The sequence below is a fragment of the Danio rerio genome, chromosome 7 (genome assembly GCF_049306965.1).
Source record: "Danio rerio strain Tuebingen ecotype United States chromosome 7, GRCz12tu, whole genome shotgun sequence".
NCBI classification, from domain to species: domain Eukaryota; kingdom Metazoa; phylum Chordata; class Actinopteri; order Cypriniformes; family Danionidae; genus Danio; species Danio rerio.
In genome coordinates this window covers 4,919,626-4,935,907 of record NC_133182.1, presented here as the reverse complement: position 1 = coordinate 4,935,907, position 16,282 = coordinate 4,919,626, and the positions used below count along the sequence as shown (strand labels likewise).

Genomic DNA, 16,282 nt, shown 5'->3' with positions numbered 1-16,282 from the left:
TTTTTCTTCAGTTCGACTGATCAAGACAGCCCGAAACACCACCATAATTGATCAGTTTAATGTAATTGTAATTGTGATTACATTCTCTGCCTCCAATATGTCATTATGTAATATTATTAATGCATCATGTAAACACTATAAACATTAGAGAAATAAAGCAAATATAATTAGACAGAAAGGATGCTCAGTATCTCCTCTTTCAAAGCTGATTTAATTGTATATTGTGAAGTTACTAAAGGATCTACAAGTTAAAAAGCAGCTAGAAATAATAAAAAGGTAAACTACTCCTTTCTATTGTAGTTACTAATGTATATCCTCATTGTTATTTATTATTATTGATTATTAGTGTTCATAATCTGTTTCTGTGTCATAATGTGGATGTGCTAACTGGAATATTTTGTTTTGGGTTCTGATTGTTTAATGTTTGGTACATACACAATATTAAATTAGTGAAAGCATTGATGGAAGGACTGTGTTTGTTGGACTGGACTTCACTAGAACTATGTTAAGCTGCTTTGACATCATCTACATTGTGAAAAGTGCTGTATAAATAAACATGAAGTGAAGTGAATTGCAGTGTTTGTGCTGTTTCAGATACTGAGCAACATCACCATCTGCTGGCCTGGACAATACAGCTGCCCCATACACACACAACATGTCAACAATGCAAAAGATTATTTTATTTCTGTACATTAATGTTGTGCAAACATATCTTTAATTTTATACTGAGACAGATGCAGCTCTGAGTTATTTAATAGGCATAATAAAGTTATTTAATCACATTTAAAGGTCTGGATCAGGGCACTAATACCTGTGTGTTCTCACTCAAGACCAAAGGAAATATAATTTCTGTGCTCACAATAACTTATTTGAGCTTCTGGCTATTTAAGTTTACAGTGCTAGATTAATTATTTAAACTGTAAAATAAAAAGACAGACATCATCTGACCTCTGCTGGTTGGTTTTTATAGTATTACATCTTAATGATCTAGATTAGAAAATTATATTATTTATCAAAAACACTGTGAATCTGTCTGCTAACAGTGGCATATACAGGATAAAATGTGCTCTTTTATTTTAATGTATATTGTAACATCTAAAACTGTTATTAAAATGTTCGTCACAAAGTCTTGACAAAAACCTGTAGGGTTAATAATAATAATAATAATAATAATAATACAATTTATTTAAAGCTCCTTTTAAGAAACCCAAGGTCATTGTACAATACACACATACACACACACATATATATATCAATTCAATAATTTAAAATTAACTGACAGTATAAAAATAGAGAATAGAGGGTTGCATTATTGGTGTTTACATCTGATAATTTGTATTATTAGCATTAGTATGCCTCTGGAAATAGATTGATTGGTTAAATTTTTTTTTTTACATAATCTCTTTATTTTGTAATAAAAGTATGATAAAAGTATAATGACCAATTCTCCATCTACAATGACTTTCTATTATGAGTAAAATCACTCACAACATAATACCACAGTCACTTATTGTAAATACTGTAACACACAATGCTAAAGTGTAGTATATTTTATATATTGTAGTATTTACAACACTTTCTTAATGAATGCTACTGCATACTGTATTATTAACTATGGCAAACTGATAATGTGTACTGTTGTACTCTAGTTATTGTGAACTGTGGTGTATAATATACCATATTTGTCCAAAACTGTAGTATTGGGACATTTATTAGATGTGTCATTAGCCTAAACTATATTAAGCATCAGTAGAATTACCACAACAGATTAATTCAGGTGTTTTACTATAGTATGCTTCAGAAACACTGTAGATTTACTATAAATTACTGTAGTGTTATTATTTTTATCTTTTACTTGTACTGCTTGGGGGAACACAGTGTTTGTACAACAGCGACCAGAAAAGCCATGCTTGTTTGTTTCAATGGGCAAAAGCTATAGGAAGTTGGCCAGTTATAAGACACTGTGGCCAAAAGTGTAGCTCTTATAACTCCAGTGTTTAAGTTCATATTTCATAGTCAACGAGAAGGCGAGCCGCGGTGACGTCACGCATTCCAGAATCGAACGCGTTCTAAAATTCCAAAAGGCGCGCGCTGCAGGTGAAGCGCCTCAGAACTCTTCATCGCCTGCTACGGTAAGCTGAATGCACTCTGACTTGATCAAGTTTTACAACAAAAAACATAAAATGTTTGATTTCCCCGAAATAAATAAGATTGACTCACACTGTTTAGATTAAATAATCACCATTATCGTCTAATTAATTAATTCGATATAGCTCACTCGGAGTTTGAAATACTATAAAGTCACACAACATATGAGTTTAAATGTTCATATTTAATACTGTATTGTATATTAAATAGTAAATGACTGTTGTAGATAATACTGTTGATCATTCTACTGCTCAAAGTGCCCTTATTTGTATACATTTGTCATGATAAATGTTATAAAATCGACAAATATTTGTACATGCCAAGAAAACAAATGTTTTTAAGCTCCTTAAGGAGCTGAACTGAGATCACGTTTGAAGAACAGGCTACTGCAAAAATGCTTTTCTTACTTACATTTTTGTCTTGTTTCTAGTCCAAATATCTAAAATTTTCTTAAATCATGAAGCATTTTCTAGACAAGCAAAATATATGGTCTTGTTTTATGAAATAATTTGCCAAAATTAAGTGAGTTTTCCTATAAAGCAGTCAAAATAATCTGCCAGTGAGCTACACAAAATAATCTTCTGTCAAAAGAAAAACAATATTATTTAGCTCACCCCACTGGCAGATTATTTTGATTGCTTTAAGGAAAAACTCACTTAAAGACTATTAAACAAAAGTGAAATATTAAACACACCGACTCATTTACAGTCACACAATCCCCACTTATAATCGAGATGACCGATAATGAAGACGTATCTGAAACTCAACCATGACTGAATCATAATTATGAATGCAGAAGTCTAATGTGAGTTGTGTTTTTCTCTCTAGTAAATGGATCGTGACATTCAGCAAGCAGAGAAAATGGCTTTGAAGAGCAAAGAGGAGATCAAGAAAAGGATGAGGGTGATGTTTCCGTCTTCTTCGGTAGATCTGGAGGATTCGTCCTTTTCAGGTCCTGGAGATAATGGCAAACTCCCCTCTCCGTCCTCCCGAAAGCGCAGATTTCCATCTATGCGCCGTGTTTTTGGCAAAATCCTATCGATTTTGATGCCGTGTGTGTGTTTGTCGTCTGAGGAGGAGGATTCCTCCTTCGTCAGCGACAGGAAAACTGATGCTTCATTCTCAGCTGCAGTCCACAGATCATCCGAAGGTCATCCAGAGAATGATCTGCCTGCAGGCCAGCAGAAAGAAGCAGTTGAAGGTTTGAGAATATTAATAATTCACTGCTTTACTGGAACATCTTATTCAGCTCAGCTTCTGTCTTTAAAGTCTAAAAGGTTCAACACATGTATGTCCTTAATAGAAACTAAATGACTCTGTCTGTTATCCACAGCTGTAACTTTATCCACAGCTGTCCTTGAAGACCCCTCCACCATATCTGACATCAACGAATGTTCAGAATTACAACAGACGCCGACTAACCTTGATGCAGGTAAAGACAAATCACAGACCAAATCAGGCCAATCACAACACTGAATACTGCATGATTTAGAGCGCTTCAGTGTGCTGATGTGATTGGCCCATGAACATTTCCTGCTTGTTATCAAACTAAGAGGCAAGTCCAGCATAACTCCATGTTGAAACAGCTCTCATATCATTATTGATCAATACAGGGCTCTTTCTGGATTTTCAGAAGCTGCAGAAATTAACAATAAACAGCAAATACACTGGCACCATGATTCTAGGATGAATTAGCATGATTTTAACATGAATTAGCATGTTGTTAGCATGTTTCCAGTATGGATTAGCATGTTATTAGCATGAGTCCAGTATAAATTAGCATGTAGCTAGCATGTGTCTCCACTACAGGTTAGCATGTTTCCAGTATGGATTAGCATTTTGTTAGCATGTTTCCAGTATGGATTAGCATGTTGTTAGCATGTTTCCAGTGCGGGTTAGCATATTATTAGCAAAATTCTAGCATGGTTGAGCTTGTTATTCGCATGATTATAGTATAAATTAGCTTTTTCTTAGCATGGATTAGCATGTAAGTAGCATTATCCTAGCATGGGTTAGATTGTTGTTAGCTTGATTCTAGTATGAATTACACATTGTTAGCATGTTTCTACTATGGATTAGCATGTTGTTAGCATGTTTCCAGTATGGTTTAACATGTTAGCATGTTTCCAGTAAGGATTACCATGTTGTTAGCATGTTTCCAGTAAGAATTACCATGTTGTTACCATTTTCCAGTATGGATTAGCATGTTGTTAACATGTTTCCAGTACAGGTTAGCATGTTATTAGCATGTTTCCAGTATAAATTAGCATGTAGCTATCATGTCTCTATCATTAGCATGTTTCCAGCACAAGTTAGTATGTTATTAGCATGATTCCAGTATAAATTAGCATGTATCTAGCATGTCTCATCATGAATTAATGTGATAATAGTATGAATTATCATGTTTCCAGTATGGATTAGCATGTTATTAGCATGATTCTAACTTGAATTAGCATGTTGTTAGCATGTTTCCAGTATGGATTAGCATGTTGTTAGCATGTTTCCAGTTTGGATTAGCATGTTGTTAGCATGTTTCCAGTATGGATTAGCATGTTGTTAGCATGTTTCCAGTACAGGTTAGCATGTTATTAGCATGTTTCCAGTATAAATTAACATGTAGCTGTTGTCTCCATCATGAATTAGCATGTTTCCAGAAATAGTGTGAGTCAGTGGTGAGCAGTCAATCCTTCTGTAGTGAACTCCTCATTTCAGCTTAATGAGTTCAGATCTGCTCCTTCATGCTGTCTAAAAGCCTGCAGATCGATCATTCTCACTGCTCATTTTCTTTCCAGAAGAAGCTGAGGAGATGAAGCCCTCTCCTTCTGCATCTGAACACCAAACCGCTGATCGAGAGGCTGAGGGGGGAAAAACACCTGAAGACCTCTCTTTACCTGAAATCAGCGAATGTTCAAAGATGCCGACTGAACTTTATACAGGCAAGACAAAACATGAAGAACAGCTGATGTGACGATCCACATATCTGTGTGTGCGCTCTAATCTAACCACAGAAATCTGTCACACTGGTTCATTATTACATCTGTTGAAGGATCTCAGTCTGTGTCATGAACCATTTCAACTGAGCTGATCTGCAGCAGTGTTTATAAGAGCGGCTGGTGTTCTTTAAGAAGTGCAGGATACTGTGTGTGATTTAATGACTAAACTCCATCATTTATCTTTCTGTTTTACAGATATCTCATGCATTTATGATCTGATTCGGCCTCAAACATCCTGTCAACAACCTGGGTAATGTATTATATTATACTGTATTGTGTTACATTGTGTTGTGTTGTATTATATTATATTAAATTATATTATATTATAGTATATTATATTTCATTATAATTATTATATTATAGTATATTGTTATATTTTATTATTTCATTCTATTTTATTATATATTTATTATACTGTAGTAAATTTATTATATTAAAGTATATTATATTTTAATATATTTTATTTTATTTTATTATATTTAATTGTATTTTATTATAATATTTTATATTTCATTATATTTTATTGTTCTATTTTATTATAGTACATTATATTATAGTATATTTTATTATATATTTTTATATTATAGTATATTATGTTTGTTGTATTGTATTGTATTATAGTATATTATAATATAGTATTCTAAAGTACAGTATAGTCTAGTATAGTATATTATGTTATATTATATTAGAGTATATTATAATATAATGTTGTATAGTCCAGTACAGTACAGTATAGTATAGTATAGTGTAGTATAGTATAGTGTATTAGTTAACTTGTTTGTATGATGTTTCTTTAGGCTTCCTGACGTCGAGGCCATGTTCAGAGAGTTTTGGGTTTCAGACCTGACGACTGAACTGAAGATTGAAGCTGATGAGCCTGAAGAACACTCTCCTCTGGGGTAAAGACACTGTTCACTCATTTTATAGTGAAAGACTCTAGAAAAGACACGATATGCGAACGGCCCCTAGAAGGCCTCCATCATTTGCGAGCTCCAGTTGATCTTCTTGCACAGTCATGCTGGATTCAGCTGATTTGTTGATAAATGGGTTGCAGAGCTGTTTCTTGGCAGTTTGTGGGTCCTTCACTGGACTTTTTCCTCTTTGCAAAGAAACTTGTTAAAGACGTCTGTTTCTTACTGCTTTAGCTGCTTGTGGGGTAAATTAAAGTGCTCAAGTGGCCGAGATATAACCGAGAGAATAAGGTCATTTTCAAAATAAAAGATCCTTCAGACTCAGATAATAAATAAAATGGAAATAATTAATGATTTCTAGTGCAGCCCATTACCAATTGATGAACAGACTGGAACTGATACGGGTCCGCGGCCTGGTGCTTGAGGATCACTGATTTAGCAGATGCTTTAGTTTAAAGCCTTTAGACTGTTTTTAGTCGTCATCTAACCAAAACTGTTCATTTGTTTTCCTCAGCCTTCCTAATTTAGGCAACACGTGCTACATGAACTCAGTCCTGCAGTGCCTCCTGAGTATTCCCCCCTTCCAGCACGATGTGTTTCTCAGCCAGGAGGTGTGGAGAGATGAAGACATGCTGCTCAGGTACAGAGAATAAAACATGTTCTGGTTTTAATGAGTTTGGTGGAAAAACAAAACCAAAAATACCAAACAAACATGTGTTCTGCGCCAGCTCCTAATGCGCTGTCCAAATCTGAGCGTTTGATTGATTCATTTAATGTCTTGTACATCCACAGAGTCGGATCTGTTGTGTTTTATTAACATCTCCAATCCCACATTTTGTATTGACTTATTAACTACACCTAATCCACACCATAAAAACAATAACTATGGTACAGCTCACAGAAATGGACGCTTTGTATGTGAGCATGTTCAGTAGCTGAGCTGCATCCCTTCTAGCCCTAAACCAATCTACCCGGGGTGGAAGCCCCTCCTATTCTGAGCTTCCCCAAACTACCTGATACCTTCTTGACTTTGTCCATCCCACAGTAATTCCTGTTATATTGTAGAGCAGCTCAGACTAACCCAGTCATCTGTTTCTCTCCAGTGTGTTTTCAGACCTGTTCATAAGCCGGCTGGACAACAGCAGCACCAACCTGAAGAAAAGGCTCTTGAGGAAAGTGAAATGCTACATTGAAAATGCCAGTAAAGTCTTCACTGGAGACTTTCAGCAGGTGAGCGCACCTTAAACCAGACTCTTCAACTAGTCTGTCATGTTAATGCTGGTACACACCTGCTTTTGCTAGACCAGCTCTAAACCTGTGTGTGTTTCTCCTCAGGATGCTCACGAGTTCCTCATGCTGTCCCTGTCCTGCCTGAAAGAGGAAGGCCAGATGCTGAAGATGTCTTCTCCCACATACACTTGCCCCGTAGCCAATATGGAGTTCAAGCTTGAAACGGAGCGCACCTGTGTCAGGTAATGACACCACACTTCCCCTTGTGCATGCAGATTTAGCATTTTATACATGCTTCAGCATTTCAGTGATGAACTTCTTTTCAATGTGGTTTCAGTTGTGGTCTCCAGAAGACATTTACTGAGGACGCAAACTACATCTCGCTGGTCCTCGGCCAGAATGCAAGCGTGTCAGACAGCCTGCAGCAGTACATGAGCGTGAGCGTCAGCGCTAATCTCAGTATACTGCATGAGCAACAACATGTCATTTCTGATGGGTTTCTCTCTTTCCTTCAGCCGTCTTCAGTTGATTGCATGTGCTGCAACTGTAACGGCACAAAGGCCTCTGTGACCCAGAGGTTTTACAGTTTCCCAAGGTACGACACATTATTGATCAGCTACTAATCTAACTCAATAACTAAACTCGAGCTGCTCTCTGATTTCTGATCTTCTGAATCCCTCTACAGAGTTCTGGTTTTGCTGGTGTCGCGCTTTGATATGCTGTCTGATTGTAAGCTGAGGAATCGACTGAGGATTACAGAAGAGTTGACGCTGTCCTCTGTTAAAGGTACGCCTGCTGTTTATTAAACATTTGACTGGGCACAATGGTTTATTTGATGACAGAAAGCGCTCAGCGGTTTATAGTTGACTGCTCACTGTTGTATTGTATTGTGATGTGAATGTAAACACCTGCTCCAGCTTTCTGTCAGTTACTCTATTAGCATTTAATATCAATATCTTTTCATTTAATGTCATATTTTAATGAAGCTTCTAATTTTAGATTTGTGACAGTTTTGCTAATCATTTACAAGTGTATTTGCTGCTATTACGGTCTTATATTAAAGGATTTCCTGGGAAAGAGAGACAGAAACGTTTTCCCCAACTGCTGCAAGTATTACTCCAATACTTGGTGGTTGTGGTCTTCGAATTTGGGAAATATTTGGGAATTCTGTGACCAATCTGAAGGACAATCTCAGTAAGAAAATGTACCTTTTGTGTTTGCCTTGTGTTCATCAGGAGAGATCAGAGAGCAGCCAGAGTCTGATAATCAGAGACCAGCGAGCTGCCAGTCATTTCTCAAGAGAATCCTGAAGACAAAGACCAAAGTTGCACCCCAGATACCCAACGACAAGGCAGAGAGCAAGCAAATCATGACTGACTGACTGCCTGACTGACTGCCTGACTGACTGAGTGACTGACTTATTTGATTGATTGATTGGTTGATGGATGGATGGATGGATGGGTGGATGGATAGATAGACAGACAGACAGACAGACAGACAGACAGACAGACAGACAGAGAAGGATGGATGGATGGATGGATGGATGGATGGATGGATGGATGGGTAGATAAGATAAAGTACAAAGATAAAGACATAAATAAATGATAGATAGATAGATAGATAGATGGATGGATGGATGGATGGATGGATGGATGGATGGATGGACAGACAGACAGACAAAGAGAAGGATGGATGGATGGATAGATAGATAGATGGGTGGATGGATGGATGGATGGATGGATAGACAGACAGAAGGATGGGTAGATGGATGGATGGATAGACAGACAGACAGAAGGATGGATGGATGGGTAGATAGATGGATGGATGGATGGGTGGACAGACAAACAGACAGACAAAGAGAAGGATGGATGGATGGATGTGTAGATAGATAGATAGATAGATAGATAGATAGATAGATAGATAGATAGATAGATAGATAGATAGATAGATAGATGTAGAAATACATAGATGGATGGGTAGAGTGATGGACAGATGTTCAGTAGATGAATAGATAGATGGGTAGATGCATACAGTTATGTATAAATGGCACATTAGTAGATAAGGGTAAACAGATGACAAGAAGAGATTGATCAAGCTTTAAGACTGAATAAGAGTCATATAGAAGAGTCTAATAAATAGAGAGAAGGTTCTAGGGTTAGCTGGATGGACGGATGGATGATTCACCATTAGACATGTGGGAGCTTGATAGATGAGTATGAATGGACAGCGGCACTTTTCTGTAACACTGTTGACTGTTATCTTATACTTGTTTCCCCCATCTTCTACATGTTTCCTAAACAGCAGGAAGAACCGGCCGACACCAGGGTGGAGTATAGACTCACTGGAGCAGTGTCACATTTAGGAAGCAAACTGTTTTCTGGTAGGAATTGACCACACATGTTGAATTGTCTCATTTGTTCGGTGATTGAGCAGTTGAGGATCCACCCGGCCACAGAGTTATAGTCCAGTTTCTGTGTTGCAGGACACTACATAAGTCACATTCGGGATCCAAGTGACGATGGATGGCTGCGTTGCAGTGACTTTTCCGTCAGGAAAATCAGCTGGACAGAAGCGTCCGAAGAAATAAAGAGGAACTGCTACATGCTGTTCTACATCAAGCGGTGATTAAACGCTCTGTGTTTTTAACATTCAGAATGGGCTCTGTGCACAGCTAGAGTTTTAATGTTGTATATCTAACAGGCAGTGAAGATCACTGATTTTTAAAGAAATCAGATCTTCCTTGGCGCTGCCTGGCTGAAAATTAAAAGTTGTGCATACAGCCCATTTCATTCTCACTTGGTTCCGTCTCTTGCTGTGGGATAAAAACACTGAAATCCTCTGTTGTTTCTGTAGATGAGCAGCAGTTTGTAGCCGACAGTCCTGAAGAGGTGGAGAACAGCAGACTGAGCTTCAGAAGATCCAGAGTCAGAAGATTCTGCCAGATACTTGCACCAAAACCCCCCTGAGAGCTTCAGAACACACATGAAGATATTTTGGATTAAATCAGAGAGCTCCTGACCCTCATATAAAGGAAACATTCATGTTACTCCACCCTTGCTGTATATGGAGGGTCAGGGGACAGATGAATGAAAGGCTGAACAGTTTGGAACTATATGAGTGCAAGTAAATGATGGCAGATTTGATGTGAACTGTAACTTGAGCACTGCAATCAATAAAAATTATTTTTCCAATCCTCGCAAACTCTGTCAATTATTTACAGAGCTCTGAACGCTCTCCTTCCAGTGCATCAGCATATTTGAGTGTGTCTGAAGTATTAGGAATGAAAGTGAATGTATGCCTGTAAATACACTCGCCAGGCAAATGACAGACTCTGTGTTCCACATGACAAAGATCTGAGTTTAAATATTTGGGTATTATTATCACACCAAACTTCATAGGATTATATGAAAAGAACTTTACCCTTTTATTGTGTAAACTTAAATCTGATATTCAAAATTGGAGGATCCTCTACCTGTCCCTGGCAGACAGGGTAAACTGTTAAAATGATAGTTCTTCCAAAACTATTGTGTTTCAGTCTCTTTAGTTTTTTATGGGATGAAAAGACTTCTAAGGCCCCGTTTACACTAGTGCGTTTTAGTTTTAAAACGGCGTTTTAGAATGAAAACGATCCGCGTCCATCCGTTTTACCCAGCGTTTCTGAACTGCTCTCCGTCCACACCGAAACGCTGAAATCGCACATCACGTGACCACACACACACACTTTGGCAAGCGCTGCAGCCCATCTACCCAGATGAGAGCTCTGCTGGTCGGACTTCTCATCAAGCATCTCCCGCTGGATCTAATCTCACTATATTTATTAAACGTGATATTTCATTCATCTTGTTGTCTTTATCTAACGACATATTCCCTGACTTTGGTCATTGGAATCCATTACTTGTTTTTAGGTAACGTGTTTTGGCTGAGCGCAAAGATAAGTTAATGATTAATGTAACCACGTAGCCTATTCTGTATATTGACTGATCGCTTGCCTTTATTTCCTATAATGTATAAACTTATTGTATGTTATACTTTTATAATGGCCATTATCGATTATTAAAACTGATATTCAGCAAAAGAGAGGGTATGTTTCGTATTTTCACTGAAATTGAAAGGAGGCAGTTATCGGCTCCGTTTTGTTACAAATATCCACACAGTGAAGACGACGCTCATCTTATGCAGCACGACGCCTCAACATTTCTGCTGTCTGTTTAGTTGTTAATATTAAAATAAAAATAGGCAGTTCCTTATATCAAGTTTACATTTTATTGTTGAGAAAGTGAAACAACGTAGCCAGGGTAATGTGAATGAAGTTATAAAGTACACGTTCCCTGTGAAGATTGACGCGTGTCCTCGGTATGTTTTCCATATCAAACTGAGAAGAAGAGATGCAGCCTTGATCAAACTTGCGAAGTCTGAACTTACACGGAGAAGATTCAGGACTGAACTGTGTGTTAGGCTACTTAATATTGAGGAAAAGCCCCAATCAGAGAGGCGAATGTCTGCAGCCCCGCCTCCGTTTTCAGATGTCTCAGTCTTTCCCCATCCACACTGAGACGGAGCAGCAGCGTTTCAGAATGAAAACGGCCTCTCCAGCGTTTTCGAAACGCTCCGTTTTCGGCGCTCGAGAACTCCGGCGTAGTGTGGACGGATGGCGTAACCGTAGCAAAACTTATGCGTTTTCAAACTAAAACGCATTAGTGTAAACGGGGCCTAAGATCCAGAAGGAGTTCCTTGAGAAAAATAAGGGTGATGGAGGTTTAGCTCTTCCTAATTGTTTATTGTATCACGGGCAGCTAATGTTCAAAACTAGTTTATTGGATGTGCTCAACAGGTGGCAAAGATTGGTGTGAAACAGAATCCAGATCATGCACAGCAACCTCCTTACAAGCCCTGGCGACACCTAGTTTACCTATTAAAACCACACAACACACACAAAATCCAATTGTCTGCTGCACTGTTAAAATATGGCCTCAGTTATGTCAGCATCTCAAATTAAAACAAGCCCTTATGCTTCAAAGCCAAATATGCAACAACCATGCATTTCCCCCTGCCATATTAATTCAATTCAATTCAATTCAGCTTTATTTGTATAGCGCTTTTACAATGTAGATTGTGTCAAAGCAGCTTCACATAAATGGTCATAGTAACTAGAACAGTTTAGTTCAGTTTTTTTGGTGTTTAAGTTCAGTTCAGTTCAGTTTAGCTCAGTTCAGTGTGATTTAATCATTACTAAAAGTTCAAACACCGAAGAGCAAATTCATCGATGCGTAGCTCTACCAATCCTGAACCATGCGAGGCAGTGGCGACAGCGGAGAGGGAAAAAAACTTCACCTGATGGGAGTGAAGAAAACAAACCTTGAGAGAACCAGACTCAGTTGGGCACGACCATTTTAATTTCTCCGCTGGCCAAAAGTCTTGTGCAGGGCTTCAGTCGCCGTGGTTTAGGCTGGAAGATGGCCTCAGCAAGACTCATCTGTCCCTGGAGCGTCGCTGGAATCAGACACATGTTCTCCACTCCCCACGACCATCAGCGCAGCAGCAGCTCAGGATATGGCCTGGCCCCGGATATGGAAACCTTGGGATCATCTCGTCGCTGGTCTTGGATCCAATCAGTGGCTCTGCATAATTTGAGGACCTCGGGATGAGTATCCCCAGGTGAAAATGGAGAATAAAGAGAATAATTAGCGTAGCTGCTGTTCATAGTGTATATAAGCAAGATGTAGGAGCCAGTGTGGAACCCGCTAGGTGATGCATTGAGTGTATGCTTTACTAAACAGATAGGTCTTTAATCTAGTTTTGAACTGGGAGAGTGTGTCTGAGCCTCGGACGTTATCAGGAAGGCTATTCCAGAGTGTAGGAGCCATGAAAGAGAAGGCTCGACCTCCTTTACTTGATTTTGCTATTCTAGGTACTACCAGAAGCCCTGAGTTTTGAGATCTTAAAGAGCGAGTTGGATTGTAGCGAGACAGAAGGTTGGTTAGATAAACAGCAGCTAGATTATTTAGAGCTTTATAGGTGAGAAGTAATATTTTAAATTCAATACGAAACTTAACAGGCAGCCAGTGTAAGGAGGATAAAATTGGGGTTATATGATCATATTTTCTAGACCTGGTCAGAACTCTGGCTGCTGCATTTTCTACTAATTGAAGTTTGTTAATAGAGGATGCTGGGCAGCCAGCAAATAGAGCATTACAGTAATCCAGTCTCGAAGTCATAAAAGCATGGACTAGCTTTTCTGCATCTGAGATGGATAGCATATTTCGTAATTTAGCGATATTTCTCAGATGAAAGAAGGCAGTTTTTGTGACATGGGATATATGGTTTTTTAAAAGTTAGATTGCTGTCTAATATGACACCCAGATCTTTTATAGTAGAGCTAAAGCTAACTTTGTATCCCTCTAACTGTAGATTGAGTTGTGAGATCTGCTGTGTACAAGATTTAGGCCCAATAAGTAATAATTCTGTTTTGTCGGAGTTTAAGAGAAGAAAATTGTTGGTCATCCAGTCTTTAATGTCTTTGATACACTCAGTTAGTTTAGACAGTTCAGACGTCTCATCAGGTTTAGTTGAAATATATAATTGAGTATCATCTGCATAGCAGTGAAAGCTGATCCCATGTCTTTTAATAATGTCTCCCAGAGGTAGCATGTATATTGTAAACAACAAAGGGCCTAAAACTGATCCTTGAGGCACCCCATACTTTACTGGGCTGACTTGTGAAGGCTGTCCATTAATATTCACAAACTGGTAACGGTCAGTTAAGTATGACTTAAACCATTGTAGAGCCTGTCCCTGGCACAGTCATGCAGTCATCAAAATACACCTTTGTTTGTTGTGAATTGAGTTGTCCTCTAGTGGCCAAAATTATATACCGTGCCTTTAATATGTTTTATTTCACTTGCCTTCACTGGATGCTATTCCTGAAGTCAGTATTGTTTCTCTTCAGTGATTCTGCTTGTTAACAGCATGTGTTCATCAACTGTTATGTTTCCATCCACCTATTTTATGAGCATTTTTGAGTATTGCATAAACAAATGTTTAAAGAGGTGGTCCATGACGATATCATATGTTAAACTTGAGTTGATGTGTAAAGAAGATGTGTGAACATAAACAACATCTCTGAATGTAAAACGCTCAAAGTTCAATGCAAAGGGAGACATTGGCTTGTACAGAGTTAGCTTAGCAAAGCCTACAGCAAACAAAGTTTGGGGACTACAAAAAAATTCATTCAGGTTTGTGAGATCACAAGTGCTTCAAGTTACGAACATTCACCCCTCACAGCAAAGGGGCGTGGTCAGAGGTGCTGTAATGTTATAGCAGAGAGAGCTAAAATGCCGTCTAAACGCTGCTATTTCCACAGAGCTCATTCGGTTTCTGTATTTAGTGCTTACAGTTTAATTTTAATTATGTTGCAGAGAACTATACAAGAAGAGATATAGCTAGCATTTGACAAAGGACAGCTTCCAGAATCTCTCCCAGTTCAGTGCTGGATTTGGCTAAAAACTCCTCCAAACAACGAAGCTGTGGATTGTGAGCTTCAACCTGTAAGTGTTTTTATTTGTTAAAATTGATCAAATACAGACACAAATTTTACTGTTAAAGGGTCACAAAACCCTTGAATACTTGTGTATTCACATATTTGTGTGTGTTGAGCATCCGTTAACACAATGTTAGCGCCTGTTAGCATTAAATGTGGGAAAAAATGGGATAATTTTGAGCTTTTGTCAGCTAATTTCAAATGATTTTTGGGGCGGATCAAAATAGGTGACGTAGCACAGAACTGCAAGTGCAAAGATGACTTGACGGTTTCTCATTATTATTCATAGCGGAGTTTTCCTAACCTATGAAAAGAGCCGGCTTTTTAATTATTCATGAGAGCAGGTGCTTTCCGAGGGCAAAGCAGACCCGTGAAATCCTACGTGGATGCCTGTGTAAGACGCGTCCACGGACCCACGGCACACAGTATTTAGCCGTTCATGAAGGGTCGTATGTGTTTGTTTCCATGATCCACAGGGTTTGTTGCATGTTTTTCCCTGTGATGTTGTCAGGGCCGACACAGAAAAGCTGATTGTGTTCTGCAAGCATTTTTGTCAGGAGAGCAGTACGAGAAATGGAGAATAGCAGACAGTATCCTTTATCAGGAGTTCATTCACATTTAGACAGATCGCTGTGCTGCTGTTCGCCTAAATCCTCCAGATTACCAACAGGGCTAATGGTTAAAATAGACAGGGCAAGAGACCTGCTGCACTGAGTCTGCATTCAGACCCGGGGATTGAGGGAGAAGTCCTCATCTATAGTGTTTATATGAACATCATTATCTTTATAATGATATAAATTGTGGTTGTCTGTATATAAAATTACAAATGACAAATGTAGCAGGGCATTAAATTACTGTTTATTTCTGTGCATTTTAACTTTGTAAACTATAAACTCATGCGTCTCCTCACGGTCTGGCTCTCATTTTGTGAGCTAACTGACAACAGTTGCTCGCTCCCTTCCTTCTCCCCTGCCCTGCTGGCCACGCCCACTCCTGCCCTTTGCTCGCGGAGCTCAACGCCCATTATCAAGCATCTTTTGAAAAAATTCTGAGGTGGACCTGAACCGAAAGTGGGGGGTGTAATGGCCCTTTAACGATATGTTGTAGCGAAGATGTAAACAACTGAAACTGCTTTATGGCACCGCTAACAATTTAGCTACAAATTCATATTTATCAGTCAAACTGCTGTTAACAGCCACAATCATCACCAGCGCTGCAGTGTCTCCCTATGCATATCTACCCATGCGGACGCTTTCCCTGTGTTCTACATCTCAAACTCGTAGAAGATATGAGATTGTTTTATATTACTTACACATGCTTATTTCGAATATATGTGAAAGACATAAATCTAATGTGCATCTTTGAGTGAAAACACAGCTTAATCACTTAATTAAATCACTTAATTACTGCATTAACTCCAACAATGCATTTCGAACACGCTGTACAGTAGAGACTATTGATTT

General features: G+C 38.5%; 1 protein-coding gene across 15 annotated transcripts; it reads left to right on the top strand.

Annotated features, from left to right (window-relative positions):
* The first annotated feature begins 1,277 nt into the window (after window positions 1–1,277).
* Window positions 1,278–10,483, top strand: LOC100535263 (ubiquitin carboxyl-terminal hydrolase 46-like). 15 transcript variants are annotated; one of them, XM_073907980.1, is made up of 16 exons: window positions 1,558–2,132; window positions 2,977–3,349; window positions 3,482–3,580; window positions 4,941–5,084; window positions 5,337–5,391; window positions 5,939–6,040; window positions 6,567–6,692; window positions 7,156–7,282; window positions 7,388–7,524; window positions 7,620–7,719; window positions 7,798–7,877; window positions 7,968–8,068; window positions 8,518–8,633; window positions 9,587–9,662; window positions 9,765–9,903; window positions 10,136–10,483. In XM_073907980.1, the coding sequence occupies exons 2-16, from the start codon at window positions 2,980–2,982 to the stop codon at window positions 10,137–10,139; spliced, it is 1,776 nt and encodes a 591-aa protein (XP_073764081.1). In that variant the 5' UTR covers window positions 1,558–2,132; window positions 2,977–2,979; the 3' UTR covers window positions 10,140–10,483. The 15 variants fall into 15 exon arrangements, 9 of the variants coding, with proteins under 9 accessions (XP_073764087.1, XP_073764081.1, XP_073764080.1 ...); XM_073907979.1 differs by having other exon boundaries at window positions 9,584–9,662; XM_073907982.1 differs by having other exon boundaries at window positions 1,985–2,132; window positions 4,944–5,084.
* Window positions 10,484–16,282: the final 5,799 nt, after the last annotated feature.